Consider the following 22,102-nt stretch of genomic DNA (forward strand, 5'->3'; position numbering starts at 1 on the left):
CCCCGCCGCAGCCGCCGGCCGAATGAGCCGCGGCGGGAGGAGGAGGAGGAGGAGGAGGAGGAGGAGGAGGAAGGGGAGGGGAAGGAGACCGAGAGGCGGCTGAGGCGGGCGGCGCAGCGCCCCTTGCCCAGGTAACCGGTATTTCAGCCCCGACTTCCACCAAACACCCCCCCCCCCCCCCCCCCATACCCCGGGGACTCCCGCTCGTGTTGTCGTCCTCTCCCCCCCGCCTCCGCTCCCAAAATCCCGGGCTCACCCCTAAGCCCTCTTCAAATACAACTTCAGCCCGAGGCAGGCGCTGGCCACGTGAAGTTTAACTCAGCCTCTCGGGTCTTAATTAATTATTTTATGGTTTGGGTTTTTTTTGTTTGTTTGGGGTTTTTTTTTTGTTAGCATTATTATTATTTTTCTGAGCTTTGCGCCAGAGCGGCTGGCAGGCCCGGGGAGCACGTAAATCATAGATGAGCGATATAGGGTGTGATAGATGATAGGATAGAGGAGGAAAGCGATACGGGCAGCGCGCTGGCAGGCGTGCCAGGAGAGCCGCACCAGCAGTTACTCCTCTCCCTCGGGCACCCGGAGCCTGGGTTTCTACAGACACAGTGTTATTTTCGCCGTGCTGCCGATTCACATTTCATAGAATGGTTAGAGTTGGAAGGGACCTTAAAGATCATCGAGTTCCAACCCCCCCTGCCATGGGCAGGGACACCTCCCACTAGAGCAGGTTGCTCAAAGTCCCATCCAGCCTGGCCTTAAACACTTCCAGGGATGGGGCAGCCACAGCTTCTCTGGGCAACCTGTTCCAGTGTCTCACCACCCTCACAGGAAAGAATTTCTTTCTAGTATCTAATCTAAATCTCCCCTCTTCCAATTTAAAACCATTACCCCTTGTCCTGTCACTACATTTCCTGACAGAGTCCCTCTCCGGCTCTCCTGTAGGCTCCCCTCAGATATTGGAAGGTTTCTACCCAACCCAGCTCTTGCCACCAGTCCTCTCTGAGCCCAGGTCCTCCCAGCTTTCCTAAGCCCAGCAGGACAGCACAGGGCAAATCCCTGTCTCCACTCCAACCCTTCCCTACAAGCAAGTTTAGGGAAGGCAGCCAAATCCCACCACTTCACCCCATTTATTGGGAGCAACAAAGGCGTTGAAAGCAGCTCTCGATCACACCAATCCCAGCACCGCAGGGGTGACACAGCCCCCAGCAACATTCCCTGTCCCCCAGCCCCTGAAGAGCCAGGCTTTGGGTCCTGCCCTGTTGCACAGAACATACAAAAGCCTCCCACCACTTTGGGCTTGGAGGAGCTTTACCTTCCCCCCCAGACCTCATCCCCAGCAGCTTTAATTAAAACACTTAACAGGCACTATTTGTGCTGCTAAAGACCCCTCCTGGAGCCTGGCTTGGTCAGGTCAGGAGCCTTCCCATCCACTCACCTTTAGCATTCCTCCTCCTCCTCCTCCTCCTGGAGCAGCCCTGGGCAAGTGCCTCTGCAGGAGCAGGAGGGGATAATTAAGCCCTTGTCTCTCTCGAGCAGCTTCTGCTAATTATGCAATTACCACAGCTGATTGATTGGAATTGGGCAGAGGTCTGCCCCCAGTACACTCCACTCACCTCGGCCCTGAGGAGGGGGGGGGGGGGCTCTGTAGTTGCTTCCCCCAGCTGTGGGGAGCCTCCCAGGCTGATGGATTCCCCCCTAAACCTGGTTAAGCTGCAGATGGGGGCTGTTTCACACCAGAGCCATCCCTGGAACACCTGCAGCTGTTTTGGGGTTAAAACCAGAAGTCCCTGACAAACAGCTGAGTTCGATGAGCTGCCCGTGGTTAAGGAAGGGGTTGGCGAACACTCTCCTCCCATCATGACTGGGTTGTACTGGGTTTGCTAAAGATTTGCCCTCGGTAGCTGAGCTTGTTGGAAAGTTGCAATCACAAGGAGTGTAAAAGGTGTTACTGGTGTGGGGCTCCGAGCATCCTCCTGAGATGAGCCCATGCCATCCTGGGTAGTTTCTCCCTCCCTGGGCTCCTCATCCCTCCCTTGGTGCAAAGCAGCCAGGATACCTCCCAGGCCAGGTCCATAAAATCAGAGAACTAATTAGGGGAAGAAACAACAAAAAGGGGAGAGGAAACCAAAGCAAAACCGTATGTTGAGCCATTTGAAGGCACGTTTCGGGCCTGGTTGGTGGCTGCAGCCGCTCTGACTTTGCACGAGTGATGTCTCACTTAATGACTCTCATGATGAATTGAGGGCAGTGTGTCTATTTAAATAGAAGCGCACCTCTCCTCTGCTTAATCCCTGCCCCGTTCCTATGCTTTGCCTTCGCGCTGCGGCTTTTGCTCCCATCCTGGCCAGTTTGAAGACTTGTCACCCGTTTTTACATAGATCAGCTCTAACAACGCCAGTTCCTCCTGGTCTGTGGGTCCAGCTTGGACTCCTGGCCCCATTCCCAGCGGAGTCCAGGCTGTGGCCTTTCCCATCGCGGGGCCGGGGGAGGACTGGTGGGATTTCACCGCCTTAGGTTCACAAAGCTCAGGGGAATTCAGTCTCTTGTGAGCTGTGTCTCTCTTGTCACGCTTGGTTTTCCATCAGACAGCAACAGCTATAGCCGTGCGCAGGCTGGACCTCACACCAACTTACGGAGCTGACATTCCCAAGTGCCTGCTTGAAGGAAACAACATGGCTCGGAGACGCAGCCCGCAGGGGATGCACCGCTGCAATTCCCTTTTAACAAGCTTGTAGGTGGGGGGGGGGGGGGGGGAGGGGAGAAGGGGATGTGTGTGTTTAAAATGAAATGATGCATTGTGAGCAGGGGGATGCTGCCAGTCGCCATTGTGGTCGGAGGCCACCACAATTAGTGCCAACCCTACAAGGCAGGGAGCACGGTGGTTAGCAGGAGAACTAGGATAAGCTCCCTGCTCTCCCGGCTTTTCTCCACAGGCTCATTACTGGGAAACCTTGGGGGGTTTTCTGAGCCAGATCCCGTGACCTCCCCTCTCCCCCCTGCTTGCAAAAGCGGAGCAGCTAAGGCAGAGCCTTTGCAGCCTCCTGGCACCACTCGCTCAACCTTGAAATTGTACTGCAGAACTTCTCCCCCTCTCATTTTCGATGTAACCACAGAACATTTCTCCATCCAACTATCCCTGCGGTCTCTCCCTCCTCTCTCTGTCTTCCCTGGCCCTTCTGCTGCGAGAGGCGGGATCGCTCCTCGTCTTGAAATCTTTAAATAGATGAAATATCACATGGAAAGCAGGTAAAATGCAGGCACGTGCAAAATCCTGCCCAACTAAGGAACTGAATTATTTCTGCTTGCCACAGACCACGTACTGCCATGGACCTCGGTGCCTGCATGGACATCAGCTACGTGACAACCAGCGCATGCAATATTGTGCCATCAGTCATTTCTTCACGCCTCCTTTTCCCCAGGAGTCTCCCACAAGGCTCCTTTGATGTGCTTCCCCAAACCGTCATCCTCGTTCAGTAAATAAAAACTCTTGTGAAAGAGCAGGAGGACTTTTTGCTACGGGAGGGGCAGCCCATACACCCCCCCACCCCACCCCGCTTTCCCTTCTTGGGGGACTCGATGATTTTGGACCCCCTGAAGCCACGAGCCCCTCGGTGGTGGTGGCATCCTCCACCACCTGTGGCTTTTCAGCATCCCGTATCGCGGTGTGGATGAGGATGGCAGCACATGGGGGGGCAGTTCTCCCCCCGCCCCGTGCTACCCTCTCACCCGCGTTGCAGAATTAATTTGTACAGCGGTCGCGGGGTTTTCTTTCCGACCACCTGTGCTGTGGGCTGATGGTGAGCCGGTTTTTTCCGGTGTGAAATTAATTTCCAGGTCCATTTCACACAGAATTTTAAGGCCAATATCAGGATCATGCTGTTTGTTTAGGAATTGGCAAGTGAAGGAGGCTGGAGAGGACTCTGAGCAAAGTTAAGGGATTGTTTGCATTTCCCCCCTCTTTAGAAGAAAAGAGAAGCTGGTTTCTTTTTTTTCCTTTAGAAATATAGAAGTACTGCGTTTCCAATTGCAGCTTTGTAAAGAGATAGTCCATGTGGAGGGCAAAGTGTTTAAAAATAGTGAGAAGAGCAGGAGCTGGCCCCGCATAGAATCATAGAATCACAGAATGGTTAGAGTTGGAAGGGAACTTAAAGATCATGGAGTTCCAACCCCCCCTGCCATGGGCAGGGACACCTCCACTAGAGGAGGTTGCTCAAAGCCCCATCCAGCCTGGCCTTAAACACTTCCAGGGATGGGGCATCCACAGCTTCCCTGGGCAACCTGTTCCAGCGCTTCACCACCCTCACAGTAAAGAATTTCCTCCTAATATCTAATCTAAATCTCCCCTCTTCCAATCTAAAACCATTACCCCTTGTCCTGTCACTGCATTTCCTGACAAAGAGTCCCTCTCCGGCTCTCCTGTAGGCTCCCTTCAGATATTGGAAGGCTGCTATGAGGTCTCCCCGGAGCCTTCTCTTCTCCAGGCTGAACAACCCCAGCTCTCTCAGCCTGTCTTCATAGGGGAGGTGCTCCAGCCCTCTGATCATCTTCGTGGCCCTCCGCTGGACCCGTTCCAACAGGTCCACGTCCTTCCTTCCAGGTGCATTTGTAGCACCTGCCCCATTCACGTGGCATCCTTCATTGGGGATCTGGCAGCTCCCATTTACAGGTGGGTCCAGCTGAGCTATCCCTGGACTGGGCAACCCCAGCTGGGCCAGGGCAACAGGGACTATATAATCAGAGCTGCAGCATTGTGATACCATGCAGCCAGAAGGATCAAGGCGTGAGCTCCAAAAAGCCTTGCAGGGCCACCCCAAACAGACCTGGCCGAAAGCCCTGATGTTCTGCCCTTTGCAGACCCCAAATCAGCGTGTTTGCAAAAACGCATCGTCTCCCTTTGTAGCCCAAGTTGTCCTCATGGAAGCAGGCAGGACATGTCCCCTGCTAAGGACACTGAGACCATCAGTAAATTCGGAGAGGAGCGACCGTTCGGTGATGTTTGCAGCACGCTGTCTTGAGCAAGTGCAGTTACGGTGAGAGAGGGAGCAGCTTTGGGAGCCGGGGCCTTTACTCCCCTGGGGATGACTACCCGGGGTCACTTCATGCCACACACCCAAAGCATCTTTCTCTTAGCTTTGAGCCCTACCTTACCAGCCAGGTTTCTCCCCTCCCCAGCGAGGTTTTTCATTCCTCCTCAGCAGAGTAAAAGGTGCCATCTACAGGCACAGCATCCACACGACAGCCCTCTGGATCTCCCCCTGGCTGGACGTGCCCTCCTGTCGCAAGCCACCAAACCCTTCGTTGTGTCACAGAATCACAGAATGGTAGGGGTTGGAAAGCACCTCTAGAGATCATCAAGTCCAACCCCCCTGCCAAAGCAGGTTCACAGGGAACAGGTTGCACAGGAATGCTTCCAGGGAGGTTTTGAATATCTCCAGAGAAGAAGACTCCACCACCTCTCTGGGCAGCCTGTTCCAGGGCTCTGCCACCCTCAAAGCAAAGAAGTTTTTCCTCATGTTGAGATGGAATGTCCTGTGTTCCAGTTTGTGCCTGTTGCTCCTTGTCCTGTCGCTGGCGTTCACAGAAAAGAGTCTGGCTGCATCCTCTTGTCACCCTCCCTTTAGATATTGCTCAGCACTGATGAGATCCCCTCTCAGTCTTCTCTTCTCTGAGCTAAGCAGACCCAGGTCTCTTAGCCTTTCCTCATAAGAGAGGTGCTCCAGGCCCCTAATCATCTTCGTAGCCCTTTGCTGGACTCTTTCCAGTAGTTCCTTGTCTTTCTTGAACTGGGGACCCCAGAACTGGACACAGTCCTCCAGATGGGGCCTCACCAAGGCAGAGGGGAAGGATGACCCCCTTCGACCTGCTGGCCATGCTCTTTTTAATGCACCCCAGGAGACTATTGACCTTCTTGGCCGCAAGGGCACATTGCTGGCTCATGGTCAACTTGTTGTCCACCAGGCCTCCAAGGCCCTTCTCCGCAGAGCTGCTTTCCAGCCTATCAGCCTTCGCCGCAGAGCGGTCTCCAAGCTGTGTGTCCAGGTTGTCCACTTTTGGGATCACGGGCTGCCCAGGGTGTTGTGCCAGCCAGAACATGACCTCCCTCTTGGCCAGCCCTTGAGCACCCGTGAGTAAGCTTGATGATAACCCAGGAGAGCAGCAGGACAAAAACACAAGGGAAGGCGATCACCATTTGAACAGCTGGGAGGGAAGGAAGTAAAGGGGACACAAAGTAAATTTGGTCATACAGTATCCTCAGGGGAAACCTGGAGGGCACCTATGCTGCTCCCCCAGCAACCCAACTTCCAGCCCCATGAATCTACCTGAGCTACTCAGGCCCATGGCGTGCTCCTCTTCTGTGTTCCTCTCCTCTTTCAGTTGCTTCTCGTTTAATCCATTTTGGCTGGGTTCCCACGCTTGTGATTTCCGAAGGTAATCCAGGAAAATTAGAAACTGTAGGAAGAAGTACAAATAACACCTAATAAATTCTCCTCTATGTGACTATAGGACAGTATGGGGTGGCTCCTGACCAGCTGGAGTGAGGGTGCAAGCAAGGGAACATGGGCTTGTAAAATCACGGCATCATAGAATCCTTTTGGTTGGAAGAGACATTTAAGATCATCAAGTCCAACTGGTAACCTAGCACTGCCAAGTTACCACTAAAGCACGTCCCTCAGCACTACATCTACACATCTTCTAAACACCTCCAGGGATGGTGATTCAACTACTTCCTTGGGCAGCCTGTTCCAATTCTTGACAACCCTTTTGTGAAGAAATTTTTCCTAATAGCCAATCTGAACCTTCCCTGGCGCAACTTGAGGCCATTTCCTCTTGTCCTATCGCCTTGGTGTGGAGGTACTTGCACTTTGGCAAGTAGTGAAGAGCTATTGCTGCTGATTAAGGTCAGAAATGAGGCAAGCAGGTCTCCACAGCGACACATTTAAAACAGGAGTCAAGTCCTCAGGAGGAAGATCCGATGGGCCAACCACATGTTGCCACTGAAGCTCCCAAGGCTGTCTCCAGGAGAGGGGCAGGGGAGCTCTCCCCGCCTCACCAAGCCAAGGGCTGGCCAGGGTGGCAGAGAAAAGGCCATGCCGAAGAGGAGAGCTAACATCAGGCATGAGCGCTCGCTCTTCATACACAACCACAAGCCTGGAGCTTGCTCCTGCTTTTAAAAGCTGCATAGCCATTTCCTGGGCTGCATAGGGAAGAGTGTGGCTAGTAGGTCGAGGGAAGTCATTCTCACCCTCTTCTCTGCACTGGTGAGGCCACAACTGGAATACTGCATCCAGTTCTGGGTTCCCCAATTCAAGAGGGATAGGGAACTACTGGAAAGAGTCCAGCGAAGGGCAACGAGGATGATTCAAGGATTGGAGCATCTCCCTTATGAGGAAAGGCTGAGAGAGCTGGGACTCTTTAGTCTGGAGAAGAGAAGGCTGAGGGGAGACCTTATCAATGCTTATAAGTACCTAAAGGGTGGGCTGAAGGAGGAGGGAGCCAGACTCTTTTCAGTGATTGCCAGTGACAGGACAAGGGGCAACGGGCACAAGTTGGAACATAGGAACATTCCACTCAAATATGAGGAAGAACTTCTTTCCGGTGAGGGTGGCAGAGCCCTGGAACAGGCTGCCCAGGGAGGGTGTGGAGTCCCCTTCTTTGGAGATTTTCAAGACCCGCCTGGATGCAGTCCTGAGTAACATGCTCTGACATGCTCTGGGCAATCCTGCTTCAGCAGGGGAGTTGGACTAGATGATCTTTATGGTCCCTTCCAACTCTAAAAATTCAGTGAAATTCAGTGAAAAGCCCCTTCCCAAGCCTGAGCCTTCTGCTTCGTATTAAAATTGTTTGTCAAAGCAGGCGCTCCATCCTGCGCTGCCGGGTACCCGAAGCTGCGCAGCACAGAACGAGGTAGGATCGCGAAATCTGGAATCGAAGCTGAGCTGGTGGGGGGGGAGAAATACGTGTGTGTGTGTGTGTGTGTGCCCCATCCATCAGCAAGCAGGGGTGGCACAGGGAGGCAGCTTGCTTAGCTGTGCCCAGCCTGCTCCAGGCACGCTGGAGCTCGTGGCTCAGCCAGCCCAGCTACTTTAACCCCCCTGCCCAGGGCATGACAAATTACAAGGAAAACTTTCTCAGCTCAGTTTGTTCTCGCAGTGCCGTCCAACAGAGCCCAAGCCTGTCTAATCAGAAGCTACAGTCCTTCACCATCTGTTTAGAGCCTAATTACAAATGCAGAAAAATAATGTGCTTTACAATTGCACCAGTAAATGCTGTAAATGATTTAAATGCATGCATATGTTCCCTGCAGAATTCAGCATGCATCTGCGGCTTCTTCTCCTCACATTAGACACACAAATCAAGGGAAAAAATACCCAGATCCGACGAACAGCATGTCCCTGGGATGGTGATTTTTATCCCTTTTTTCCCCCTGCTGGAATGGCAAACAGGGCTTTTTTGTAACAATTCATTCAACAGCATTTTCTTCGCTTCCATTTTAAAAACTGTTTGTCATCGTCCTGTAAATATAGTACAAATTACTCCATAAAACATGTAAAAGCAGAACAGCAGCCGGGCAAGCCTGCAGCTGGCTGGCGAGGTTTCAAAGCTGAGATATTTTTTTTTTCCTCTGGAGCACCCACGGAAAGTCAGGATCAGCTCGGCTCATCTGTCGAGGACTGTGGCCCCCGCTGAGCCCCTGCCAAAGAGGAGGACCTCCGGCATTTTGAGCCCTCGGCTTGCATGTTCCTTTTCAGGAGGATGCTCACCAGGGACATGCCTCAAAGCTGCAGCGGTTGGCAAGCATGTGCCGGGGGGGCGGGGAAGGGCCAAGGGCTAAAATACCTTAAAACGTGTCTTTTCTGGTGCTGTGGAGGGTGAGGTGGCAGCATTTTGGAGGGGCAGGGGTTGGAGAACATCACCCCATCCATGGGGGGGGGGTTAGGGGTCTCCTCATGCTGCCCAAGCAGCTGTGCAGAACAGGGCACTGCCCATGCAAATGAAGCTGCCGTAGGGTGATAATTAAGAGCGAGGTCACGCAGGCTGGCCCCTGGCTGCCCACCGGGACTACCAGAGCTCATTAGGAGCTTCGTCAGGATGCCGGGGACAGGCACAGATGGAGACGCACAGGGATGCTCTGTGCTGCTGGGTCCCACTTCAGCTTTTGACCCACAGTGCATCCTGGCAAAACACTGAAAAGATGAGTCCTACCCCAAAAACACGTACAATGGAGTAGCCAAGAAGCAGCAGAGCTTTTCTTTGGTGACCACCAAGGCAACCCTGAAGGATAACAAGGTTGTTTCAAAGGTGCTTCCTCCTCCCAAAGGGTAATAGCGCTGTGCCAAAGCCTCTGTAATGCAAAGGCTGGTATCACAGATGGAGAGGTGGCAGCATTTCTACCTTGTGGAGCATTTCTACCCTGGGGAGAGGCTAGACAAGGCTTTGGAGAGCAGAGAGAAAGTGGGAAAGTCACTTGCAACTGATGGCACATGAGTATCACTCCATAACAAAAGTTAACTTTCCTCCTAGAGCGTGATTTTTTTGCTTTAACGCCCCGAAAACCTATACTTAAATGCTCCAGCTCTGAAGCAGGGAGGGGTAGCTGGTAGGAGAGAGGGGAAAAAAAAAACCTTCGGGCATAGGCTCAGTTGCTCTCCTTTAAGCAGAAGCTGCAGCAGATGCGCCTCCTCCACTTTCTATCCTTTCATCCAACCCCTTCCCGCTCCCTGCGCCCTCCCGTCTTCCTCGCTTTGCTTTGCCAGATCCCAGCTTTCGTCTCCCCTCGGCCAGTTGGATTTAACGCCGAAGGCTGTTGGGAGAAGCCCAGCTCGGGGCAGGCACAGCATCCCGACCACGCCAGGCTGCCAGCCCTCCGCAGAGCTGGGGCTCTCCATCCTCCGGGTCGTTTTGCCAGCGACGCTGGCCCCAAGCGCTGGGCGAACAGCGGCTCTGCCACTTGGCACCACACCGGGAGTCATGTTGATATAGTCTCACTTTGTGGGCCCACCCTCATGAATTTTGCAAGCGCCTGCATTGCTCATTTTACGCCCGCTGGGGAGGCTGAGGCCAAGCCCTGCAGAGAGCACGTGGTCCTTCCCCTGCCAGCCAGCTCACAACCCACTCTCCTCAGCTGGAAGACGGTGAAAACATTTACAACCCTGCTAGTTTTTCGCAAGCAGCTGAGGGGATGGTGTTAATTAAAGACATAGAATCTGGCAACACTTGTTGTGGACACATGTGGAAGACCCATGGACCCAGCTCAGCTCCCAGCCCTGCAGGTCTTCCTCTGGACCTCAGGTGGCCCAGCTCCAAAGACAGACCTGGGGAGCAACTCCCTCTTGTAAAGCTCGTTTGAGATCTAGAAGAAAACAGTGTAATCTCCTGGCTAAATAGCATGAAGTAGGGTTTTGACCCCTGCAGCATTTCTGCTGGCTGTCCCACCTCGATGCTGGTGTAGAGCAGGAGCACGCATCCTTCCTGAACTGGAAACTGGGGTCGATGGCTGCATTCCTTCGCAAAGATACATTCACAGAATCACAGAATGGTTAGAGTTGAAGGGGACCTTAAAGACGATCTAGTTCCAACCCCCCTGGCCCCTGCCCCGGGCAGGGACATCTCCCACTAGACCAGGTTGCTCAAAGTCCCATTCCAACCTGGCCTTGAACACTTCCAGAAATCCATCAAGAAATAAACGGCGGTTTACACTTCGACTGACGCCATCTGAGACAAGGCATCCTTCATTCTGCCTTGCAACCACCGTTTCCCTCATCATTGTGCATTTTCCTAGCTTGAGCTCTTCGACATGGCCTAGGCAGAGCATCAGATGCGACTTTGCCCAGGCAGTATACGGCAGCAATTACTTCCCTGCCGTTATACGCAACACCCTATAAATTACTCATCCCCTCTTGCAGGGAGATCACCCCTACGCTCGTGGCTCAGTCTGCCCATCAGCATCCATCCCCGTACCATGATGCTCCCACCAGCAGTTCACCGCTTTATACTCAGACACGATCCTTGCCCAGTTTGAACCTGTATCGATTTTCCCCCTCATTTCTCTAACTTTCTTTAGCTGACTACCATGAAAGACAAAGGCCAAATTCCCTTTTTGCCTGCTTCCCCTGCAGATGCATTAAGTACACCCTCCGCACCTACCCGCAGGTCATTTGGAGATATTATGTTAGAATAATCAGGATCGCAAAGCAATTCTCTTGGGGGTCCTTCCCCCGGCCCTTGTCAGTGACTTCTCCGAGTTTCCAATCCAAGCTGGGCGAGAAGGATGACCAGAAGGAAAAATGCAAACTAAAACTGCATGCATCTGTGCATCTCCACGAGAAAGCACTCCAGACACCAGCAGTTGCACAGTATCAAGAATTTACTTTATTAGCAACGGTACCACATAATTAAGTTCTGTCTCGAGAGGTATTTGGTCTGTAACACGACGGAGCAGTCGGCGAGCGAGCAGAATCTCACCATACTGGGGGAAGTGTATGAGTTGAGGAGAGCAGACCACGCGGGCAGGCTCTCAAATGGGAAGCACTGAAGGCCACAAAGGGATGCTTCGGTTGCCAACGTGACATTGGCTTTGGTTTTTCAGCCATGAGCGACTACTGCATTACCCCAAGCAACACTCCTGTGCCATTGGAGGCGATGGGAGAGCTCACTCTCACGAGCAGCATTGCTACCCTCAGCCCTTGGGCTGTCCTTCAAGCTGCGGAGGACCTGGGTCAACGCTGGCCAAAGCAGCCCCCAGCGTCGGGGGCTGGAGGGGTTGCAAACCTACCGAAGCGACAGGATTAAGAGCCCACACGCGCAAAGCCGCGTGCCATAAAGCTGCTCCTCGCTGCTGCATGCCCTGTAAATTTTCCACTCATGTCTGGATTTTATGTTTAAATAAAAATCAGCCGTAAAGCAAAACTGTGTGTGTATTGCCAATGAGCCCAAACTAAACACTAGAAAGGATTTATACAAAAAAAAACCCCCCACCATCCAGCAAGCCTACATGTCACCCCATGGCAATAACCGCTGTCAAGCCTGCTGTTCTCCCAGTAAAGACAGGGGGGCCACAGGTGGCAAGGCACCAGCCCCACATCCTCCCTCTCGCTACCCTCCACATCAAGGAGATGGCCTGGCAATCCAGGCCAGCAGCTTCTTGGTCAAGCAGGAGATGCTCAGAGAGCATCCGCTAACAACCGAGTCTTAAAGGAAGCATTTTGCACAGATAGCATCCCTGAGGCATCAGCTGCAATGCCAAGTTCAGCCATCACCTTCTCGCCAGCTCACCTTCCTTAGACCATAAATCCACCCAATTGCAGTAAATAAATACAGTAAGTGTATTTAGTCCAGGCTGCATTTGCAGATGGACATTTAAGTGACTTTAAAAGCTGGTCCCATTTGGGTGGGCCATCTTTTTGAGCGTGACAGTAGCTCACCCCTCTGAAAGCATCTGGAGACCATATGCTGCCTGTCTACCTAAATTAATCAGCTTTCTGCTGTGAATATCACATCAGAGCCTCCCCAATAGCTCTCCCTGGCTTTTACAGACCTTTCTCAATGCAGACTAAAGGCACCTTAAACCCCTTAGATTAGGGCCACTTAGCATTTAGCTTTTCCTTGGAGATCACCTGCAGATAGGTTAGTTGGTGTCCGCAACAATCACACCCCGGTCACAGCAGCAGAAACAGTCTCAGGTTGGCCACAACACACAGTCCCGGCACTAGCAGCACCCTCATTCGATCTTATCTGGAAAAATGTAAGCAAGCAGACGCCCAAGTGGAGAGGTTTCCCTTATATATGCTTTTTCATGGGATGAGTGCATGAAATCCCCCCCAAAACAGTGCCCTGCTCCCTGGTATGTCTGCTCTCTGCTTCCAAAGCTTCCTGCAAGCTACTCCAGGGCTGACATTCCCTTTAGCTCAACGTCATTGTCACAGCTTGACAAAGGGGGAGCCCCAGAGCCCACTGAAACGCTACAGGGCTGAACGAAGAGGCAGCAAAACCCAAAGTGCCTTCAAATGCCCTAGTTTCAGTTTAAAACCAGTATGGTGGCACCAGCAAGCCACCCTTGCCCACTGGCACTGGGGAGAGTGACAGGTTTCCCTCTGCCCCTGGTGTCTCCCTGAGCTCCCTGGGTAGGATGAGGCTTTTTTGGTCCGTTTGCTTCAGTCGAGCTGGGGAGTGACAAAGGTCCGATGGGACCTCCCAAACACAGAAGGGACCCCTTCCCAGAAGGAAGACTTTTCCCCCTGGATGCAGCCGCCCATCCCAAGACAGACAGCTTGCCCCAGAACCATGGGCTTTTGGGGGAAGGAAAACCTAAATACTCAACAGCAGCACCGCAGAACGAGGGCATCATCCCTTGGCTGTTCCTCTACACGAGGTGGACAATGAGAACGGAGCAGCCGGACCCCACAGCCAGCCCCAGCATGAGGTAAAACGTCATCACCACCCCTGCCGCCTCGGCCAGCTCTTTTGGCACTATCTTGGGGCCGTAGACAATGACCAGCGTTCCCAAGTAGCCATTGCTCAGCCCCAACAGCGCCGTGAAGACCACTGGGTAGATGTCTCGGTCAAAGACCACTGTCCGGATATGAGCCCGGGGCTGGTAGTTGCTGAGGATGAAGAGAGGGAGGAAGATGGTCCTGAGGAGGACAAGGGCAGGCAGCAGCTTGCTCTTGGGGCCTGGTGCCTGGATCCACGCGGTGATCTGCCTCCCGCACCAGTCAGCGAAGTTGTACAGGAGGAAACTGGTTAGTGGTGCAAAGTACTTGGTGCTCCATGGGCTTCCCGAGGACTTGCTGACCGACTCGATGTTGGAGGAGAGAGAAGGGAAGATGATGATGGAGATGAAGAAGACGTAGAAGAGGCAGAAGCCGAGGAGGGCGGTCTTCTGCAGGATGGGGCGGAGCGGGGGGATACTCGTGCTTTTTGTGAGGAAGGTGGTATTCGTGGTGCCTCCTGGCTCTAGCTCGTCCTCCACGGAGCTGTCGGGTGGCACGGTCGCCAGAGACGGGGTCTCCATCTGGCTGCTCATGTAATACCTGGAAAAAGAGGAGGAGGGAGATCATTAGCCAAATGTGTGTGTGTGTTGGGGGGGAACCCAAAATGAGATTTGGAGAGAGAGCAGGAGAATTGGTGACGCAGGAACGTCTGCCGGACCCAGTGGCCCCATCGCACCTCCAGCTCCCACCTCGTATGGAGAGGTGACCCTCAGGGACCCATCACTTGGGAGGCCACGTGGTTTCGGGGGTTGCAAGCACTGACGAGACCAACGGGTCACGCACATCAGTGCACGATGTTGCAGACAGGGATGCCTGCGGGGACCCAGCTGGCTGGCTGCTTCCAGATGATAGCTCTCCACTGACTTCATGCATTTGGGAAGCCCCCGGTGTCAGCAACGCTCTCTCCTCCCCAGGAAGCTTGCTAGAAACTCAGCACGCACCAGGGCAGGGTGCCGAGTTTCGGTCTGTGGTTTCGGTCAAATGGGGAAGAAGCATGGCTGGTGACAGCACCACGCCAGAGTTCATGGAGGGATGTTGGGCAGGGGTGACAGGGCAGGGACCGGCACAGCAAGCATCTTGTGTCCCCCACTCCCCTCCCCAGCAAGCCCACTCAGCATCGGCCGTAGCAAACCCTCCCAACTCATGCTTGTGGGATGCCCATGGCCGGCTGGTGCACACACCTGGAGTACTCCAGCCTGGGAAGGAGGAGGTACACCATGATGCAGACGACGATGAAGATGTCGGCGGTGAGGAAGTAGGCCAGGGCGCTGTCTGTAACGTCGGCTGCTGCTGCCAGGTCTACCAAGGAGGCAACGGCGCTGATCGTGCCACCCATGGCCTGACCTGCGTGAGGGACCAGAGAGCCGGAGCTCAGCCCCCGGGACATCGAGGTGGCAGAGAGCAACCCACAGCACCTCCAGTAAGGAGGAATTTGATGCAGAGGGGGAACCCAGAAACAGCATCATCATCTTATTAAGACCTCCTGGTGTGCGTAAACGCCCCAGAGGAAGGAGCTCATCCCCCTGCCCCACATGCTGGTCCCCAAACCTGGCTCAGGGTGCAGGTCCCTATTTGTGGGACTGCATCACAGCCCAGTCCCCATCCTGCACCCCCTTCCAACACAGCCACAGCGTTGCATAAGAGTCAGGATGGGACCCAACCCGTTGGGTTTGTACATGCAGAGTCCGACAGAGAAGGTCCAAACCCTGCCCAAAGCCTAAACCTGGCTTGCCACCAGCAGACACCTAAGTGCCTCTCTTCTGCGCTCCCCCAGCCAGGAATCCAAGCGACCAGCAACAGGTATGCCATCTTGGGGATGCAGTGATTTCCCCCGCCGGGCTAAACTCATTAAAACATTCTTGTCTCGGCCCTGGGAAAAATTTCTCTGTCTTGATTTTTTTTCCCTTTCCCCTCTTGATTTGTCAGCCGTTCCACAGCACATTTATAATGTTATCAAACCTCCAGGGAGCTCATCACTCACGGCTCCCAACGGGCCCCTCATCACTCATGGAAATGCATGGAAACGCAGAACAGAAAGGAGGAGACTCTGCGAAGCTGAAGGTTCGTCCAGCTGCAAATAGAGGAGCTGAGGGATGTATGTCTTTTCCCCATTCTCCCCGCACAGAACAAATAGCCAGGTCAAGCCGTCGTGCCGGCTGGAGCTGCTCTGCAGGGTGTTCACCCCCCGGGCAGGGACAGCTAAGGACTCTGCTCTCCTGGTCTCTGCTGAGCCCTCAGCACTTCAGTTTATGGGTATTTACAGAAATGAGAGAACCAGCTCATGTGACCGAGCATGTTTCTCCTTCAGCAACTTCCCTTTATCTTGAAGGCCAAGTTAAGTTTCTAAAATAAATCCCATGTGACAAAACGCCTGATGCAGGAGGGAAAGAAAACCGACCACCTAACCACAGGAAAACCCAAAAGCATGATCCCACCGGGACGGCACGGCTGAGGGACACCAACCCGAGATCAGCGCCTGCAAGTTCTTCATGGGGAAGCAGCTGCTCAGACCGAAGATGCTGCTGGTGAAGACGGTCGAGGCGCTGCTGACGACGACCACGCAGACGATGGTGAGGCCAAAGAAGCGGGTGGTCCAGGCGGAGGTGTCCACCTTCACCAGCACTGTGATCACCAGGAAGACGGCCAGCATGACGAAGAGGGAGGACAGGATCCGGACGCTGGCAGGCACCCTGGGGACAAGGGGAAGGAGAGACTCCGGTATTTAAGACTATAACGTGAAGTTGCAACGCAGAAAACACCGACTCCTCTCAAAGAAAATAAAGGTGGAGGGAGACGAGGAATACAAAGTAAGGATTTTTCTCAGAAGCCTTTAGATGTTAATTCTGCCATTTCCATTTTGCCATCAGTAGGACTCACAAAGTGTATAAGCCCAACTGAGCCGTAAATACCCATTTCTCCCAGAAATCAGGAGCTACCCCCATTGCTGGAGCAGCGATACAGCCTGTTTGGGGACCAGAGCAAGTTGGGTATAATCAATCCCAGGCACGTCACTACAAGATAATTAGTTGTCTGAGCACAGAGGTTGCTTATTACCCAGCTGGGAGACTGGCTGGGCTGGCAGGACAGAGGGGTGAGGGAAGAGAGGCCGGGAGCCAGAGCAGCAGCCGAGATGGAGAGATTAAGCAGACAAACACATTCTGCAGGAGTTTAAGCTGGGGTTAAGAAACAGTACAAACGAAGGGAGGTGGCTATTTTAGATTTAAGTCAAGCTTGCACCAAGGCATGGATGCTCCATTTCCTAACCCAGTTCAACGGCTGGTAGGTCTAGAGCAAGGCTGGATGAGCCCAGCTCTGGTGAGCAGGTCCCCTGGTGACAACAACGGCATTTTTAAGAGGAAAGACTGTTTGCCAAGCAATTAACCGAGGAATTTAGTAGGAATTTATTTACGGTGGTGCAACTCAAGCCAACCCCAGGCCCAGGGTTCTTCACCCTGCTTCATCTCACCCGCCTGCGATTCAGGCAGGGACAGACAAGGAGATTTTGGCTGCGCAGGGAGGCTGCACTCACGATGCCCCATGGCTTCCCATCCAAGGGAACTTGGGAGCCTCAGCTGAAGCCGGAGAAAGGCAAAGCCGTGGACAGCCGGAGCTAATGGACCCGGGAATGGAGCAGCACTTACTTGTTGACGAGCAAGAAGTTTCCGATCAGACACAGCACCGAGGGCACAGTCGAAGCGATGGAGATGTAACTCTCAAAATAGTCCTGCCACAAAAAAAAAAAAAAGAAAAACAAAACAAAAAAACCCCACCCCACCAAATTAAAAAAGGTAGAGGGGAACAACAAATGAATTTCAGGTCCTAAACACAGCATGATGCAGCACGCATGAGGAGTTAGGATCATAGAATCATAGAATGGTTTGGGTTGGAAGGAACCTTTAAAGATCATCGAGTTCCAACCCCCCCTGCCATGGGCAGGGACATCTGCCACCAGAGCAGGTTGCTCAAAGCCCCATCCAGCCTGGCCTTGAACCCCTCCAGGGATGGGGCAGCCACAGCTTCTCTGGGCAACCTGTTCCAGTGTCTCACCACCCTCACAGGAAAGAATTTCTTCCTAGTACCTAATCTAAATCTCCCCTCTTTCAGTTTAAAACCATTACCCCTCATCCTATCGCTCCCCTCCCTGATAAAGAGTCCCTCCCCATCTCTCCTGTAGCCCCCTTCAGGTACTGGAAGGCCATTATAAGATCTCCCTGGAGTCTTTTCTTCTCCAGGCTGAGCAACCCAACTCTCTCAGCCTGTCTTCATAGCAGAGGTGCTCCATTCCTCTGATCATCTTCGTGGCCCTCCGCTGGACCCGTTCCAACAGGTCCACGTCCTTCCTGTGCTGAGGACTCCAAAGGTGGACACAGTACTCCAGGTAGGGTCTCACCAGAGCACAGCAGAGGGGCAGAATCACCTCCCTCGACCTGCTGGCCACACTTCTTTTGAGTCCACCTCCTTACATGGTAGCACATGTTGCAAAGCTGCTCAGGACAACAGGAAAGGGAATAGGCAATGTCCCGTAACGGCCCCGGGATAGTTCAAGAAATTAGAGACATAACAAATTCAGAACCAAAAAATGGTGAAGGAAATACCTGCCTTACTGCTACGTTAGCCCCACGGGGCAGCAACCGAAATAAGGAGGTCTGAATTTCTCCTGCTGGCTCCAGCATCCTGGATAATCCCCCTGAACATTTTACCCTCCTTGAGCCCCACGAGGGCTGGTTTTTATTAACTGGGGCACAAAAGCATTAATATTATTAGCTAACTGCCTCAAAAGCCCAATCTGTGCATCCCTCTCCAGGCAGAGCGACCGGGACGCCACGTCTGAGAACGTGCTTGGGCCACGGCAGCCCCAGCGGGGGCACAGGGACGTTATTTTCCCCTCCCGCTCTCCCTCTCCGCACGCACGAAACTCATTTGAGAAACTACATCCAGACTCAAGACACATTTACTCCGGGGATTTGTATGTCATCCCAGCAAGCCGGCTGCGGCACCAGTCAATATTCACCAGCCCGCCCCGCGCAGAGGTCAGGCTGGGCACGCAGAAAGCAATAACCACAGCCCAGAGAGAGAGGGAGAGATATTTCTCTGCCAGGATTGCAGCCAAAAGGCTTACATTCTCAATCCATTTTATGTATTACGCTGTTAAAGCCTGTCTGCTCCTTCTCTTCCCCTCGAGGCGCTTAATCCTTTGGGGTTTTTTGGTTTTGTTTGTTTTTTTTTTTTTTTCTGCAGGAATCTCAGCCAGCAGGTAGGAAGATGCTCACAGAGAGGATGACCTACATATCCACCCCCGTGGCGATGGGCTTTGATTTTCTGCAGTTACCTAGCTACAGAGACGGGACCACGTCGTGGCCGAGTACGAGAAGGCATTTGGCGTGTTTTCTCTGCACATTACCTTTTTTTTTTTTTTTTTTTTTTTTTTTGCAGCTTTGCATCATAGCCTTTTAATCAGTTTACAAGCACGTTCATTTAGCCTTCCTTATCAGGAGCTTTACTGTGAGCGATGGGAAATCTAATAATCGCTCCTAGAGGGTCCATATAGTCGGAGACATAAATGCCTGCACTTAGGGCATCAGCTTGGCGAAGCAGGGGGCTCAAAGCTCTATGGCCGTATGATGAATTATAGGAGAAAAGACAAACCAAAACCCAAAGCTGGTTGCTAAAACTAAGACTCATTTATCAACCTACTTAAAACAAACCCTCAAACCAACCCAGGGATATTTAATGTACTTCCAAGTTAATCTTCTTTTTCTTTTCTTTTTTTTTTTTGGGGGGTGGGGGGGTGGGAAGAAGCCTTTACAGCGCTTTCCACCAAACAGAAACATATCCCCACTTGCAGTAATCCAGCAGAGATGCTGCATTAAAAGCACCCCAGGGAAACACTCATTTGTTCCCAACAAACATGCTCACGCCGGTGGTGGGAAGAGAATGGGGGCAAGCATTTAAGAAACTGAGGAGCCTGCACTGCACTGGGAAATTTTAGTCTGCCTTACCCATGGCCAAACCCTGCTGGAAAAGAAAAGCCGAGTAGAAGGGTTTCGATTGCTGTTGTTTCCGTGAAAAAGGAAAGCACGTTTTTTAATACAGCAGCAGAATGGCGAGTGGCAAACATAATCCATGCCCGGATCAAGGGAAAAATACCAGGCTCCATACTCAACTCACCTCTTTGCTCCTGCTCGTTAGGTGTTAACACAGCTCAGATGATAACTCTTCTCCCTGTGTGGATATTCCCACCCATCGCAGACATGCTTTCAGGGCAAATTTTTGGATCTGCAAGACGGACCTACTTCTTCTCCCTCTCTGCTGAGCCCTTCCTGACCGGCTGGCTCATTTCCTCTGGGCATCCCTTGCTTGCAAGGGCCACGCTCCCCATCAGCAAGATGGTTTTAGAGGAGAAACGCAGGCACTGAAAGATTGTCACCCCTGTCCTGGCTAATAATAAAGAATAATAATCCACAAAGCAAACTTGACACCTTCCTCCCATGATGAAGGTGTCATCCCTCAGCCACAGAGCCAAGGAGTGCAAAATGGAGGTGTCTGACCCTACGTTAACCCTACATATTATTAGCATCTCCAAACACGCTGCCATGATGCACGCTGTGCACTCGGTACCTTGAAAAACCCCAAACGAGAACAAAGCATCGCGGTGGCAAATTAGTCACCGGTGTCGCCAAGATGCTTTTGCAAAGTAGTTTTTATTCTGTTCCAACCCGGACTCGGCAACTGGGCTCCTGCCGGGCTGGAAAAGCAACCCGGGCCCACGATGGAGGCTGTAGGCACCGGAGCGTTCACTGGAGCAGGAAGGATGAAATTAGGAGTGAGCAGGCTGGAGCCAAGAGCAGGCTGCCAGGCACAGGCACGGCTTTCTGTGGTGGAGCTCCGTTTGCAGGTAAGCCCTCCTTGCCGCAGCACCGTGGCTCGCCATCCCAGGGCAGAAACAGGGCCGACGGGTTTGGTTTTGATCAGACTCAACCACCACGGAAAAGCCAGGTTGCTTTTCACCGGAGGAAGTGATACTTATTCTACGTGAAAACAGTTTTTTTCCAAGAATTGCCTTGGATAACACTTGATGTAGAAGAAATGAGGAGCGGATGGGAGACAGGGAATGTGCGAGGACATCGTGTCATGCGGTGGTGGAGCACCCTTCGTCTCGTCTCTGAGCACCCTTGCTAGCACAGGGGCACCCTCTTTGCACTCTTTGGGGCTTGGTCTCCATCACTTTAATCCACCTAGTATCTCCATTTAAACCAGCACGCTGGGAATTCAGCATCCTGGTACCAGCACCGTCAGTGACACTCTGCTTCCCCTCCATCCCAAACACAAGCCGGCTTAACAGCTATAAAAATTAAAACAGCCGCGGATGCCGCAGTATGAGAAATCATAGAGAAAACGTGGGCGTCACCCCTGGCTCTGTGTTTATATAAAAATAAAATGTGCCCAAACCACTCGAACAAGCTCGGCAACGGGAGGAGGAGAGGACGCAGCCTCATCACGCTCTGACACTTCTTCCACCCACAAAGAAATGGCATTGCTTTGTTGCAGGGGGGGCACAGGGAAATAATCTTGCCATGGCATGAGGAGCGAGAGAAGGCGGCTTTTTTGGGGGAGAAAAAGAGAGGCCATCGAGCCTGCCGCCCCAAGGCTGGCTCATCAATCGCCCCGTGACAAGCTCTTCGTCCCATATGCCAAAAGCCAGATGTTTATCGCTGCAAGGAGATAACTCCGGTCACACCTGCCAGATCTTGAAGGAAAAGCAGTAAAGCAGCCAGAGGGGCTCGAGACTGTATCGCGAGCCACGTGCCCCAGCAAAGCCCTGCTGCTACCTCCAAAATACGCGCTGCACCAGGAGAAAACGCCTAAAACGTGTTCGACGCCTCAACCCAGGAAGCAGAAATTCAGGGCAATTTATCTCCCAGGCCGCGGGGAGTTGCGGCTGAGTCTGGCTGGAAAAGCACAGAGCCCTGCGGGGCTCAGGGGCTCACCAAGCATGAAGGACAAAAAAAGCAAACACAAAACCACAAACAGATTTTTACCTTGCACCGTAGAGACTGTCCCGTGAAGGGCAGCCTTGCTTACCGGCGCAGGATAAGCCAAATTTTTCAATCGCACCTCAGCGCTTCGAATACGGATAAAAGACGGACCGCAAAGTGCCTTTTAGTTTTTAAGCACCTTTCTTGCAACTATTCATGCTCCCTGAATAAACCCCTACCCCAGGTTTGCAGCAGGCAAAACCCCAGAGGATGTTCGCTCCCTTTTTGGGCAAGTGGAGGGGGGAAAAGAGCAAGTAAGGAAGGAAAGCAGCTTTTTTTTTTTTTTTTTTGCTTTTTTTCTCTTTTCTGCCTTGAAAACATCACACTCACCCGCAGATCCGACGCCGCCTCTCCCACCGGGCCTGCCCGATCTGAGCAGTTTTGCAGCTTGTACATCCAGTAGTGCTTTGCCGTGATGAAAAAATTCCAGGGCAGCAAGGACCCGATGCCCAGGAGGAAAAAGATGACGTAGGCCCCATGGAAGCGGTCGCTTGGCTTTTGCCGGCTGTATCTGTTCACCGAGGGCTCCTCGATGAGGGGCTCCTCATCCGGGGGAAAGCTGCCGGCCGCTGGGTGCAT

The 22,102-nt window shown here is 52.8% G+C and overlaps 1 protein-coding gene across 1 annotated transcript; it reads right to left on the minus strand.

The window, feature by feature from the left end:
- Window positions 1-13,357: 13,357 nt before the first annotated feature.
- SLC29A3 (solute carrier family 29 member 3) lies at window positions 13,358-22,102 on the minus strand. The gene is made up of 5 exons (XM_074155053.1): window positions 21,854-22,102; window positions 17,129-17,211; window positions 15,951-16,177; window positions 14,669-14,831; window positions 13,358-14,027 (listed from the first exon to the last, which is right to left on the minus strand). The coding sequence occupies exons 1-5, from the start codon at window positions 22,100-22,102 to the stop codon at window positions 13,358-13,360; spliced, it is 1,392 nt and encodes a 463-aa protein (XP_074011154.1).

This window comes from Numenius arquata, chromosome 10 (assembly GCF_964106895.1).
Source record: "Numenius arquata chromosome 10, bNumArq3.hap1.1, whole genome shotgun sequence".
In the NCBI taxonomy this organism is placed as follows: Eukaryota; Metazoa; Chordata; class Aves; order Charadriiformes; family Scolopacidae; genus Numenius; species Numenius arquata.